Source organism: Lipotes vexillifer, unplaced genomic scaffold (assembly GCF_000442215.2).
Source record: "Lipotes vexillifer unplaced genomic scaffold, Lipotes_vexillifer_v1.1 scaffold168, whole genome shotgun sequence".
NCBI classification, from domain to species: domain Eukaryota; kingdom Metazoa; phylum Chordata; class Mammalia; order Artiodactyla; family Lipotidae; genus Lipotes; species Lipotes vexillifer.
This window is the reverse complement of record NW_006773947.1, coordinates 3,640,599-3,655,817: the sequence shown is the minus strand read 5'-3', so window position 1 is coordinate 3,655,817 and position 15,219 is coordinate 3,640,599. Positions and strand designations below refer to the sequence as shown.

Sequence of the window (15,219 nt, the reverse complement as noted above, 5' to 3'; positions counted from 1 at the left end):
GGCAGCACGACACAGAGCGGCGGACAGGAAGGGGGAGAAGCGTCCGGCTCTCCGGAGGGGCTGGCAACAGGGAGGCGAGGACGCTGGCGAAGCGACAGCGTGCGGCGGGGCGGTCGGGACGCTACCGTACCTTCCTCGCTCCCGGCCAAGGGTCCGACGAGAGCTAGCAGACCGCCTCACATCCGGGTATCGGGAGACACTCAGCTGCTTCTGCCGCCACCGCCGCCTCTCCCGCGGCGCAGCAACGCCAAACTTCCGGCGACGACGGCTACGCCTCGCCCGTCAGATGGGAGTTACCTGGGACCGTCTTGGGCGCGCTTGCGCAACGCTCCTTTTCTGCCTGAACCGGCTCAGCTGACGTACCCAGAAGATGAAGATGGCCGCCACGCTCGTTGCGTGTCACGCAGTTTTTCACCCCGGCCCGGACTGCTGCGCGTCGGGGAAAGACGAGCCAGCGTCGGACCGCAGCGCAGGCGCGGTGGGAGGCCTCGCGTGCGCGCACCGCGGGTGGGCGCCTCTCCGGCGAGCGGCAGACGCTTCACTTTCCCCGCTCGTCTGTTGAAGTAAAGCCACCTACGCCCCCAGCGGTGGTGGTTTGTCTTGAAAATCCGTCGCCACCGGTTCTTCTGTTGGTTGCAGGTACTCTGCTCTCTGCGACTTTCAGTTCAGATACCTCTAATCTTCGACAGGGGCCAATGTAAAGAAAAGGGTGGACGATTGACCCTTCTCTCTCCTTCCCGGCACTGCACTCCAGCGCCTCCCCAAAATGCAGGGCTTCGGTGTCTCCTTGCTCACTTTCCTCCCTGGGCATCAGAGCACAAGAGTCGACAAGAAATTGTAGAAAGTTCCACCACGTTTAGTCATGGCGGGTGTTCAAAGCTTTGACTCTTAGAGACCTCTAAAGATAGAATCCAGGGTTCTCGCACTAGGATTCTTGGTTCTACCCTGCTTTTGAACACGCCCTCTGTGCTACTCTTTCCTTATTTGCAGAACTGTGAGGATGGGCAAATGGGTGCTCTTGCCCTTGAGAATCTGAAGAGAGGTTCTCCACTTCCGGCCCTCCTTTTTTGAAGCCAAGTCCAGCCAAAATGTGCTCTAAGTTTGCGAGGCCTGATGTCTTTATGAGAATACATCTTCCACAAAACTTTATTGAGCTGCCTGTCAGTTTAGTTTGGGGAGGTTCTGTGGTTTAAAAACCAAAATGAGGAGTACTGGTGGGTGAAGCCATTGGTCACATCACCTTACCTTGTGTTATGGCAAAAACCTGTCTTGACCCCCGCCCATCCCCAGTGCCTGATACATTCATTTGTCCCTTGTTCAACACAAGTTTAAACAAGTCTAGTTATACGGGGATTTTTTTTTTCCAGTAGTAAGTACTAGAGTACTAAACAATCATCATCAACTGGTTGGTTGAATCGGAGGATGTGGGACTGGGGATATGGAGGGGCGACTGTAAGTTATGCGTGGATTTTCCACTGAGCAGAGGCTCTGTGCCCCTAACGCCAGAGTTGTTCAGGGGTCAACAATATACTTTAATGGCATATACCAAACGGCTTAAATTGGGGAAAAACTCAGGAGTAGACTGCCAACCTGATTAAAGCTGGTTATCTACTGTTGATAGAATATCTGACCTATATTCGCCTTCACCTTCAGATTGTCAGACAATTGGTGGGATTTCTCTTTGTGTGTAACCACTTTATCTGTAGTAACTCAAATTCTGGCATACACACATACACAAACCATATTTACAAGTTTCCATTTCCAAAAAATGGGCCTCTGCTTTTTTTTTCTTTTTTTAAGATGTTGGGGGTAGGAGTTTATTAATTAATTAATTTTTGCTGTGTTGTGTCTTCGTTTCTGTGCGAGGGCTTTCTCTAGTTGTGGCAAGCAGGGGCCACTCTTCATCGCGGCGCGCGGGCCTCTCACTATCGTGGTCTCTCTTTTAGCGGAGCACAGGCCCCAGACGTGCAGGCTCGGTAGTTGTGGCTCACGGGCCCAGTTGATCCGCGGCATGTGGGATCCTCCCAGACCAGGGCTCGAACCCGTGTCCCCTGAATTAGCAGGCAGATTCTCAACCACTGCGCCACCAGGGAAGCCCTTTTTGTTTTTTTTGTTTTTTTTAAATATTTATTTATTTGGCTGCGTCTGATCTTAGTTGCAGCATGCGGGATCTTTTAGCTGCTGCATGAGAGATCTAGTTCCCTGACCAGGGATGGTACCTGGGCCCCCTGCATTGGAGCATGGAGTCTTAACCACTGGACCACCAGGGACGTCCCAGGGCCTCTGCTCCTGAGTGATCTATTCCACTATACTTGTATTGGCCACAATCAGGAGCGTTGGAATCCTTACAAATGTCACACCATATGAAATCATATGTATTTATTTTTGATACATAAGGAATTCATATTTGATGTATAATTCCTGTCTGCAATTTGTTCTAGGTTTTCTTTTCTAAAACTAAATACAATCAGGTGTTTAAGCATGCTGTGAAAATATAAAATAGTTTGCTTTTACAATACTGTATTATACACTTCAGAGTTGGGTCATTTGATTTGTTGTCTACTAAAAAATAATCATGATCCAGTGAATAAATTATCTTGCTTGACTGAGCTTTCAAAGATCATATAAGCTCACAGTGAATTTATCCTAGTAAAAAGAGAGGCTTCCATTCCCAAGAGCTCTTGAGAAAGTCCCCGGGGGGGAGAGCTGTGATTGGTTAATCTTTTGCCATGTGCACATGCTAAAAACAAATGCTGTGGCCTAAATGATGCATCTTGGTGCTGAACATTATGGTTCTGTAAATTTGTGAAGTTCTTTTTCAGAACCTTACACAAGAAACATAAGTCCCTACTTGTAAATTCTTTTGCCAAACTTAAAATTGTGAATGTGATCTGGATTTGTTTAAATTGTTTGCTTTCCTTGCTCACTCCAAATTGCAGAATGTACTTTTTTGCGCATGCTTATCATTAAGACATCTACTTCTAAAAACTAATGATGGAATGGTTGTATTGCCCCACATGTTGCATTCTCATTTCCTTGTTCCTTTTCTTTCTTATGACCAATCTAAATGCCTGTAATATATAAAACCTCAGCTAACTCCAAGAAGACGGAGTAGTCTCACTTTCAGACTGACCCTCCTGCTAGCAGCAAATAAAGGCTTTTCCTTTGTTGCTCCATTCTTGATGACTTTATTTCAGGACTCTTTACAGTTTTATACTATGAGAGAGTAAAAATCCTAAAAAATTTTCAAGCTAGAAAATAAAAACAAAGAAAAATTATAGCAATTTGGTCCACATTGGATCACCAGGAGATTATTAGGAACTGTTGGGAAGACAGGGGGATAGATGTTGAGAAGGCAGCACACATATGTCCATTACAGTCTTGCTACTCAAATTGAGATCCATGAACTAGGGGCATCTTCATCAACTGAAGGCTTGTTAGAAGTGCAGAATTTCAGACCCCATACCAACAGAATCAGAATTTTCATTCTAATATTTCCTCCAGTTGAGTTCTATGCACATTAATGTTTGATGAGAATTGCCTCACAACATTCAAGAATTCTGATGACCAGGGATGAAGTCCAAGCTGGAGATACAAATTAAAGTCGTAGTTTTGGAGGAGATTACCTAGGCTAAAGGAGAAAGTACCCATTAGAGAAGCATAACATGATCTCTGGATCTCTGGGCACTGTGGGGAACCCTTTTGAGGTTTGTGACCAGAATTTAAAGTGAAAATAATCAGTTAAATTGTGTGATTTTTCTGGACTTCCCTGGTGGTGCAGTGGTTAAGAATCTGCCTGCCAATGCAGGGGACACGGGTTCCAGCCCTGGTCTGGGAAGGTCCCACATACTGCGGAGCAACTAAGTCCGTGTGCCACAACTACTGAGCCTGTGCTCTAGAGCCCACGTGCCACAACTGAGAAGCCCGCACGCCTAGAGCCCGTGCTGCACAGCAAGAGAAGCCACCGCAATGAAAAGCCCGCGCACCACAACTAGAGAAAGCCCGCGCGCAGCAACAAAGACCCAACGCAGCCAAAAATAAATAAAATTTTTTAAAGTTGACATTTAAAAAAAAAGTTTTGTGATTTTCTTCAGGCACGTTAAGTAATGTTGAGGTTCCTGGTGTTGGAGTAGAGTTAACATAATCCTCTGGACTTCTCCCAGAACTTCCTTTCATTAAGGAGTAAATTTCGTACTGCTTAATACACGGAGCCCTGCCATGCCCGTTAATGGGATTTAATATCCTCAAATTTCCCTCTTACCGGAAGTTTCCTCCTAAAGCAGCCCTAAACCCCCTCAGCAGTTGCAAGGCACACCTCCAGCCGCCAGAGGCCGCAGTGGCGCTCCTCACGGCCGGAAGGGACAGTAGCTCAAGGGTGGTCTCGGCGCTTCCGCCGTGCGTCCGCACCGGTACGCGCGCTCTTTACGTCGGAACCCTGGGAGTGTTTCCGGCCATTCATATTCGTAGCCGGTCGGCGCTCAGTTGTTGGGTTTTGTTTGATTTCGGACCGAAAGGGTGACGGCGCCGCTAGGATGAAGCTCGTGAGGTGAGGAGGTGACCAGGCGGGCTGAGGACTGTGAGGGGACAGTCTGGACGGTGTGGGCCGGGAGCGGGAGGCTGGGCTGCCCCAGAGGCTGGAGGCGCGAAAGCCGCGTGTGCGCGCGGCCTGCTAACGGCCTCCGGCGCCCGCCGCTCCCGTCCCATCTTGGCCGCGCCGCCGCTGCCGCTCGGGCCCGGGCTTCAGACTGGGTCGCGCGGGGATCCCTCGTATCTTGCAAGAAGTGGAGGTAAAGGCCGGACCATGTTTTCCCACCCAGAGTCTTCGAGGCCGTAGAGGTGCAGCGCCAGGCTTACAAGCTCTTACTCCCGGTGACTTACCGACTTTCATTTTGAATAGAACTTGTGCTCTCTGGGTTGCGTTTCTGGCTCGTCTAAGCCTCAGGAGCCGGCAAATGTAACTAGGTCCACGCTCCCTGAGAATGTGGGAGACATAAAAGTACTACTAAGTAAGTAGTTTAAGTTAATGCGTTTTTCGCGATGAAACTACCATCGCACTTAAAAGAGTACTTAGAAGCTGCAGGAGTTTATCTGGAAATAATGAAACCTAATTCCGAAATGTTTCAAATCAGGGATGGACTTTTGACTCCGTAAGTTTATCCTATCACTTCTTTTTCCCCCCCTTGTTGTTACTTACTAGACTTAACGTTATTCAACCGACATTTCCCCTTAAAATAGGACTTTGCTTTAGGAAAAGTCTCCCAACGTGGGACAGAATCTCTTTTCTGTATTTTTTGACTGATTACACAGATAATCGAGATTTCTTCTGGTTCATTTCTGTGTTTAAATTTGGCCGGTTAGCTGAGCCTACTGAAGACTTGTTTACTGATCGGAGTAATTAATTCTAAACTACTTGCAAATAGATTGGGTTTTGGTGTTTTTCCTTGAGGCTGAGAGCTTACAACATAGAAGCAGAGGTTTCTATTAACCCAGCCCGCAGTTACAAACTAGCTTAGCTAGTTTCTGGTCTGTTCAGTCAAGGATTGTCAGTGTCAAGGATTGGGCTCCTGTTACACTGTGCTCTCATAATGTAATCTTTTTTTTTTTTCAAGGCAGAGTCCCTGTCTTGTTGGAGTTTTATGTTTTGTGGTGAAGGAAGACAAGTAGATAGTTTCTAGTATGCTTGAAATAACATAAAATCCTTATTGTTATATTCAGGGTGCAGTTTGTAGAGAGGGCATTTAAGGTTAACTTTTTGTCCATTTTTTTCTTACAGTTTTATTGAGATGTAATTGGCGTACGACATTGTATAACTTTAAGGTATACAGCATAATTATTTGATTTACATCCATCACAAAGTGATTAACAGAATAAGTTTAGTGAGCATCCATCGTCTCATATAGGTACAAAATTAAAGAAATAGACAAAAACTTTTTTCTTGTGATGCGGACTCAAGATTTACTCTCTTTAACTTTCATATATAACATACAGCAGTGTTAATTATATTTATCATGTTGTACATTACATCCCTAATACTTATTTATCTTATAACTGGAAGACTTCGTCCATTTTTATTTGAAGTATAACTTTGGGGGGAAACATCTCAGAATTTAAAGTTTATTTTTTCAATTTCTCAATACCTGCCAGTCTGAATCTGTAGTTAAGTTTTATGTCATACTCTTTGGAATCAGTTTGTCTCATTTAAAGATAGTCTGTGTTGTGACGGAATTTTCCTATAAATTTTAATGGCTGTACTGAATCCTATTCTGTGTCTTACACCATAGAAACAAAATTTCTAATAACTGGCGAATGTATTTTACGCCAGGAAAAATGGGTGTTTGTCTAACTGGTTTGCGGTTTGGGTTGACTTGTTTATTTCTTTATCTCAGTTGGTGACACTGTTATACAGTATCCCTAACCAAAAACCTGGGAGTCATCTTTGACTTCTTCCTCTTGATAATCCTGATAATCTGATAAATTGCCAGGTTTTGGCAAATTTACCTACCTAATGTAACTATCTTTCACTATTCCATTCTCTTTGATTTTTGAATTTGATAGTGTAAGTTTGGATACCATTTCAGTGCTATACTGAAGGATACCATTTTATCTGAATATTTATTATCTGAATATCTTAAGTTATAATATCTTAAGTTACAGTATTTGAATATCTTAAGTTACTGTAACGGACATATGTGTGCTTATCTGAATATCTCTAAGTATCTTTCACTATCCCATTCTCTTTGATTTTTGAATTTAATAGTGTGAGTTTGGATACCATTTCAGTGCTATACTGAAGGATACCATTTTATCTGAATATTTGAGTATTATCTGAATATCTTAAGTTACAGTAAGCAGAAAGAATTCAGGTAGTGAAGGATTCATCAGAAAATAATTTGAATTTGCTTGGTTCCTTGGCTCCGATAAATGTGTTTATTCCTCCTGCCCTCAGTACACCTTCCTTGCCACTCCAGTCGACACCACTAAGCTGTTCAGGCTCCCTTTTCTTCCCACCCGTGTTCTTTAATCTCACTTCTTAAAGTAAATATCTCATACAGTGAAATTCAGTGTGCATTTCCCAATTTTGAAAAATGTATACACCTATGAAACCCAAACTGCTGCCTGGATAGTGAACTTCTGGACTCTGTTCTTTTTCATTGACCTATTTGTAGTTCCTACGTCTTGATTACTTTAATCTATCTATTGCTCTAGCCACCTAATTTGTCTTCCGATGTGGCACTCCACTCCATTGATGAAAAGCCTTCAGTAGTTCTCCTAGGGGAATTCTTTTTTTTTTTTTGGCATGTGGGATCTTCCCAGACTGGGGCACGAACCCGTGTCCCCTGCATTGGCAGGCGGACTCTCAACAACTGCGCCACCAGGGAAGCCCTAGGGGAATTCTTTAACAGAGCTTGGGCATTCCATGAAAGGAACCTCTTCCTTACTCATTTTCTTGGACTTAGTATTCCATCAGTAATACCTATAATTTCTGTGTACCTTGTTCTGTTTCTTACTATATCTTTGCTCTAGTCTCTCTTTGCTGCATATTTCCAACTTTTCAGACTTAGTAGAAGTCCACTAAGATCTGACTCCTTCCTACCCATGCTACATTATATTCATGGTAAAAACCTGTGCATATCTCCATTGTGATTTAAATTTACATAATTACTTTAAAAAAAATCTTTTCATGTGTCTGTTCTTCCTTACAGAGTTTGAGCTCCTTGGGGGCTTAGTCTTACTCATTTTTTTTTGTTTTCTCTTACTCATTTTTAATCCTCATTACCAAGCACAGGGGCTACCAGATAATATATAATGATAAATACTATTTATCAAAGAAATATCCTTGGACTTGATAAAATGTATTTTGATTGTTTCAGAGGTTTTCTTTCTGGTTTTCCTTTTATTTCCATATGGTAGACTGCTTGATTAATAAAGTATTTTATTTTTACTTGAATCCTGCCTGTTTCTAAAAATGATTTGAAAGAAGTTTTATAAAAGTAGAAGTTATTACTGGATGGGACAATTAAAGTAAAAACAAATTTTAAATTGATAATGGGAAGAAACCATTAGGTGAAAATTCTAGGCTAATAGTTAATATTAAATTTGAGCTAAGTTAAAGAATTCTTATCTGGTGAAATAAAGCATTACCAGTTCATTAAGAGAGACTTTTTTTCTTGACAGCAAATATGGAAAGGGAAGGGATTCAACACACAGTTTTTTCTTTGTATGAGAGCAAGTTTGGGACTTGCTTTATGCAAGACCAAGTAATTTCCCCTTTTTTGATGGCTGTCTATACCACTTAAAAAGTTGTATTTTAAGGCTGATTTCCCTTTAATCATTGAAACATTTTAACCAACTTATTCAGTGCCTGTTACAATCCAGGATTAGATACAAAGTTCATGATTCTTAACCTCAAGGATAGACTAGTTGAGGGGAAAGTAGGTAATCCTACATTTAGTGTGATCGGGTATACAAAGTACATACTATAGACCAGAAATTTTGAATATGAGTTGTATATTAGATCATATTGTAGGATTATTGTTCATTTTTCTAGATGTGATTGCGGTGTTATGGTTATGTGGAAGAATGTCCTCATGAGAAAATGCATGCTGAAGTGACTGCAGTTTACTTTCAGATAATATGGTGACAGTGTAAGTGGGGGGGAGGGGCACACACAAATGGTAACATTTTCATAGTGTGTGAACCCTTCAGCTTCCTCTGCAATATTTCATAATAAAAAGTTGGAGAACAGAAGAATAGATGAAGTGGGGAATGGATGACTATTCAGTAAACGTTATTGAGGCACCTGGCTATCCAACTTGGGAAAATCATAAAGGCAGCTTCCTACCTCACATTGCACAGAAAAGAGATGAATTCTAGGTGGATTAAAACTCTAAATATAACAGTAGAAGAAAATAAGAGACTTTTTATAATCTTGGGATGGGAATCATCTTTCTAAACAAATTACATACCCAAGAAGGATTCATAAATTTAACAACATAAAAATGAGAAAAAATTGTATGGCTAAAGAAAACCATGAACTTGAATTGCTGTGACAAACTGATAGAAAATAAAAGAAGAATTCGACCTAATTGGAGTTGTGAATAACGTGAATAGGAAATTAACAGAAGACATACAGATTTCCTATATTCATGAAGAATTATTCAACAAGTGATAGGGAAAAGCAAATTGCCTTTTTTCCCCTATCAAATTGACCAAAAAAAGATTGGTGACAATTAGTGTTGGTGAGGATTTGCATAAATGGATTTGGTGGGGGTTTGCATAAATGTCTCTAAATGCTAAATGAGAACTAAAAGTTACAGAAGCCATTATAGTATGGCCCAGTTTCTGTAAAAGTAAATTTTATGTAAATGCTTATGTTTGCATATAAAATGGTCTAGAATATCCCCACATGCCTGGAGGAGGGTTAGAAAAGGAGACTTTTACCTTATCTATACACATACAATAAGAGTATAATCTTTTAATACCAATTATAATATATCATTTTTTTCAGTTTCATTGAGATGTAATTGACATACAACACTAAGTTTAAGGTGTACAGGATAATGACTTGACTTACATAAGCTGTGAAATGATTACCACAGTAAGTTTGTTAACATCCATCATCTCATATGTATACAAAAGAAAAGAAAAAAATGGCTTTTTTCTCATGAGAACTTTAAGGATCTAGTCTCTTAGCAGTTTTCAAATATACCATACAGCAGTATTAACTATAGCCATCATGTTGTACATTACATCTCCAATACTTACTATCTTATAATTGGAAGCTTGTGTTTTTTGAGCACTTTTATCCATGTAATTTCTTGATTTCAGTTTTGTGGCTTATAGTGACTTCAGGATCTATATGCATGGATCAGAGGTTAAGCTGTATAATGGCTTAGAGAATCAGAAATGTCCAAGTGACAATTTCTGTTACTGTGCTCTTTCATAAATGTTAAGAGTATCATTCAGGGAAAGCTGAAATTGTTATGCAAGCTATTAACAGGAATTGGTGCAGATAGCGTCCATAGTAGGTTTTCAGCATCTAGAAATTTCACCCTTTGGCTTAATAATAATAATAAACATGTTTTTGAAGTGTTAAAAGTGAACATTTATCATTTTATTCCTATTGTCTTTATAGATTTTTGATGAAATTGAGTCACGAAACTGTAACCATTGAATTAAAGAATGGAACACAGGTCCATGGAACAATCACAGGTATGGAGGTTGGACTGCATTTATAACACTTTTTATTTCCTATCTCTTTCACCTACAGGCCAGAATTCTTTGGTTAATGAATGTTTTATATAGTGCAAATCTCATTCCTTTTGTCTGGATTATTTCACTGACCTTATTTAAGCCTCACCTTAAGTTCTTGTGCTAAGACCAGACTGGATTCCCCAGGTTATCCTATGTGTGACCACTGTTTTCCTGCTTTATGCCTTTTCTACTTTTGCCTGTACGTGTCCCCTGGAATGTTGCATCTTACAAAACACATATTACTTGTATCAGAATTTTGTGTCCCCTGTTAGACTGTAAAGTAAAGTCCTTGAAGATAGAGGATGGGGTTTCCATGTCTGATTATCCTGGGTAAAAAAAAAATATGTGGGAAATGGGAAGGGGGTGATGAGGAACCATAATTTTATCTAAACATATTAGAGTATTTGTCTTTTTTCTTAGGTGTCTAACTCTTTGATGATATTGTATGTATGATATGTAGTTTTATATTTAAAGCCACTGTAATTCTTCACTAATAGTAGCTGCTACCCCAAAAAAGCACAAATTTTTAAAAGAATTGATGAAAGAAAATGCTATCTTAGCATATGGTACCATTCTACTCACTTAAATATTTAAATTGTAAATACTTTTTTAACATGTAGATCCAGCATCTGAGTAAACAAGAGAAATATATAGTATTAAACTGATAATATTTGTGAGTCTGCTAAAACTTTGCAACACCAATTGCTATGAAAGGAAATCTGTATAGTTTAAGGTTTTGATAGAGTCTGATCCTATCTGAGGAAATGTAATTTCTGTCCTGTTAAAATTCCGTGATTTTTAACAGTGATTTAGTCTGCTCTTTTCTGAGCTCTGTGTTGCATGTTGTAGAGCAAGCAGTGTTCTTCCTGCTTTTTTTTTTTTTTTTTTTTTTTTTTTGTGGTATGCGGGCCTCTCACTGTTGTGGCCTCTCCCGTTGCGGACGCACAGGCTAAGCGGCCATGGCTTACGGGCCTAGCTGCTCCACGGCATGTGGGATCTTCCCGGATCGGGGCCCAAACCCGTGTCCCCTGCATCGGCAGGTGGACTCTCAACCACTACGCCACCAGGGAAGCCCTCTTCCTGCTTTTTAGGAATTCAAAATCTAGTGATGGAAGACACTCACAAAAGTAATATAATGTAAGGTTTGCCTCACATACAGTAGGCACGTAATAAATGATGTCCCAGGAGGAAAATTTAGTAAATTGGGGGAGCAAAATCTAGTAAAAATCCAATTCCCTCCCCCAGTGACAACCACTGTTTCAAGTTTCTTATATCCTGAATATATATTTAGTCCTCACAATAGGGATAATCATACTATCTACCATAAGGACATTGAGGATTAAACTGAAATGCCTTAGCATGCAGTTCCTGGAACATAGAAAGAGATCATAAATCTTTTGGGTTTTTTTCCCCTCTCCCTCGTTGTATCAAGTTCCCCCAAAAGATGGGATGTATCAAAAGTCTATTAATTTTGGGAAAGAAGAGTACAGAAGATTAGTAAACAACAAGCTAAGGAAAAATCTAGTGAAGGAAAGATTTCTGATTTATATAGACATCATTACCAGTTGTAGAACAGATAATACTCTTTTGTAACATGGTACTAACAGTGGCTTGATAGATTAATTGGTTGCCTTCCTTATTATGCTAATAACTACCCTCTTTTTTCCCTCCAGGTGTAGATGTCAGCATGAATACACATCTTAAAGCTGTGAAAATGACCCTGAAGAACAGAGAACCTGTACAGCTGGAAACACTGAGTATTCGAGGAAATAACATTCGATATTTTATTCTGCCAGACAGCTTACCTCTGGATACACTTCTTGTGGATGTTGAACCAAAGGTGAAGTCTAAGAAAAGGGAAGCTGGTAAGTTTGAAGGATTATAAACATTTTTGTGTCTGGCGTATTTATGCCCTAATCCGCTATTCAAAATATGTTTATGTTTATTTTTGGCTGCACTGGGTCTTTGTTGCTGCATGCGGGCTTTCTCTAGTTGCTGCGAGTGGGAGCTACTCTTCATTGTGGTGTGCGGGCTTCTCATTGCAGTGTTTTCTCTTGTTGTGGAGCACGGCCTCTAGGCGTGCAGGCTTCAGTAATTGTAGCATGCGGGCTCAGTAGTTGTGGCTCGCGGGCTCTAGAGCACAGGCTCAGTAGTTGTGGTGCACAGGCTTAGTTGCTCCGAGGCCTGTGGGATCTTCCTGGTCAGGGATCGACCCGTGTCTCCTGCATTGGCAGGTGGGTTCTAAACCACTGCACCACTAGGGAAGCCCAGAGATTGACTTGTTATTCCTGATATTCTGAAATTTTTTAATGACTTAGCATTTTGTCCACTGTCGTTCTGGGTACTTGATGGACCCTTTCAGTATGGATATTCTTGCCATTTAGAGCTAAGAAATTTACTTGTGTAACGATAAATTTCTTCTGTTTTGCTTGTTCTTTCTTCCTGGAATTCTTAATAATTGGGTCTTCTGACTGATTCCTTCTGAGTCTTTTCTCTTATTTTTCCTCTCTCTTTGTCTTTTATTCTGTACTTGGTGTTGTTTTCTCTGGTTTCTCTTTTTATTTGGTCTCTTAGTTTGGTCTTTATTTTGAAGGTTTTACTATGGTATCTTGCATTTTGACCATCTGTTTAATAAGAAGGACTCTGAAAAGAGAACTTCTGGGAATGGAGGCTGGACTCCTTAGAGGGTGGGTTCAAAGTAAGTTGGCTTCTCCACTGAGGAGACCTAACATTTCAGGATCTGGAAGTCTTTTCTGGAGCTGGTTTTCTCAGAAAAAGATTCTAGTCACCTACTGTGGGAGATATATGTCTGGCAGCCAGCATTATAGGAGAAGGGCAGGAGAAAGGGGCTGATATTAAACAGTGATATTGAGACTTTTCCTTCCACTCACACTAAGAAATATATTGTACTTTGCATCATGACCTATTCATACATATAAATGAAACAAAAGCTTCAGGAAGAATTTAGTCTTAATACATGCAGATGCCCTTAAGTTTCCTATCCTATTCTCTTTCAGTTAAAAACAAAAAAAATTCAGGTTGTAACACATAGCTTGAAAAACACTGACTTGATCCCCCTGTTCCTTCCCTCCAGCTCTGTGACTTTTGCTGCCATCCACTTTGCAAGTGTGAAGCCTTTCTGCCTCAAGGTCTTTGGGTTAATTTTATCTTTTCTCTCCTACCTACCTGTCAGGGAAATAATCATTAGCTTTGCAAGGTGGGGAAGAGGACTAGCCAATCTACTGCTCTGCATAAGGATTGTCAACTTTCCCCTGCCCTATTTTCGGCCCCCTGCCTCCTCATCTCACTCCTGGCTTCCAAGGTCCTAGGTCTTTTAGAAGTTATTCTTCCTTTACTAAACATTTGTACTTTTCAGTCTATTTTCTGACTTTAAAAATTGTTGAAATCTTTCAACCACTGTTTTATCTGCATTTGTTTTTTCCCCCTTATGGATATTTGCCATTTTTATTCCTTTTCTATCATGAATAGTACTTCAGAGGGAATTGGAGATAAGTGTGGTTAATCTGCCTTGTTTTAAGAGAAGTGCTAGACTTAGTACTCTGTTGCTTTGGATGGTAAGACTAGGAACAATTGGTAGAAATGTCAAGATTTTTAAAATATTCATAGATGTCGAAAATGAAAAGTTCACAGCTAGGATGACCAGGTAACAAGGATATTGCTACTGGATTAAAGTACTAGGTTATGACTGGATCAGATGACTTAAGATTCTGAAAAGTCATGAAGTTGTTACTTGATGTAATATATTTTAAGTTTTCTTGGCATGAATTAACTAACTTGGATTCTGTACAGTAACAGAAACATCTGGTGCAGAGTGTTTGTGTTCTGTTCCGTTAGTATTATATCTTTTTCATCTTGTGTGAGGTTCAAATCATTTGTATTTTATTTTGTGGTGAATTTGAGGCATGATACAAAGAAAAAATATTCTAAAACGATGAATTTCTCAGTAAATAAAGTCAAATGAAACAAATATTAAGGTATTAGTAGGCCATCAATTCTTAGTTCTGTATGGTAAACTGTTGGGAAAGGGTGACTGAGGTTACATTTGAGAGAAGCTGAATTAAACTTTACTGTAGGTGCTGTTTGTGGTGGCCAGGTAACATCAGCACAGAGGAGAATTTTCTTTACTTTGTTTTTCTCTTCCCTCAGTTGCAGGAAGAGGCCGAGGCCGAGGAAGAGGAAGAGGACGTGGCCGAGGAAGAGGAAGAGGGGGTCCTAGACGATAATATCTCTCAAGACTACTATTTCAAAGTAGTAGGTATTATGGGATATTTTTTGTACAGGTTTTGTTTGTTTATGGCAGGCGAGGAAGAGGAAGAGGACATGGCCAGGGCAGAGGAAGAGGGGGTCCTAAGCGATAATGTCTCTCAAGATTACTGTTTCAAAGTGATAGGTACTATGGGATATTTTTTGTACAGGTTTTGTTTGTTTATAACAGACGAAGAAGACGCGGCAGAGGAAGACACGTGGCTAAGTTAGAAGATGGTGGAGTCCTAAGCAAATTCTGTCTCTCAAGATTATGATTTTAAAGTGATCGGTGCCCTGGCTGCTTTTTGTACAGGCTTTGTTTGTTTGTGGCAGTTTTTAATAAACATAAATGTAGGACAGAGTTGTCTACTGACTATATCATATTAAGTTTTAATAGTTCATATATATATTCATGATATAAACACAATAAGAGCCAAGCATTACTACTAGGCAGTCTCAGAATAATTCCAATCTTAGATCAGGCTTTTAATTTTTTGAACTAAAATTTTTCTTTTATGAATATATGTAGAATATACACCTTTTTATTTCACATGCACTGACTATGCGTTTTGTTTTGTTTTTTTTAACATCTTTATTGGAGTATAATTGCTTTACAATGGTGTGTTAGTTTCTGCTTTATAACAAAGTGAATCAGTTATACATATACATACGTTCCCATATCTCTTCCCTCTTGCGTGT

General features: G+C 40.2%; 1 protein-coding gene across 1 annotated transcript; it reads left to right on the top strand.

Moving 5' to 3' along the window:
- Positions 1–4,532: 4,532 nt before the first annotated feature.
- Positions 4,533–14,498, top strand: SNRPD1 (small nuclear ribonucleoprotein D1 polypeptide). Its single transcript, XM_007448610.1, has 4 exons — positions 4,533–4,546; positions 10,136–10,212; positions 11,928–12,119; positions 14,422–14,498. The coding sequence occupies exons 1-4, from the start codon at positions 4,533–4,535 to the stop codon at positions 14,496–14,498; spliced, it is 360 nt and encodes a 119-aa protein (XP_007448672.1).
- The last annotated feature ends 721 nt before the right edge of the window (positions 14,499–15,219 follow it).

Coding starts and splice junctions, on each gene's coding strand:
- SNRPD1 (XM_007448610.1), top strand. Junction 10,213..11,927: donor GGTCCATGGAACAATCACAG/GTATGGAGGTTG, acceptor TTTTCCCTCCAG/GTGTAGATGTCAGCATGAAT. Junction 12,120..14,421: donor GTCTAAGAAAAGGGAAGCTG/GTAAGTTTGAAG, acceptor CTCTTCCCTCAG/TTGCAGGAAGAGGCCGAGGC.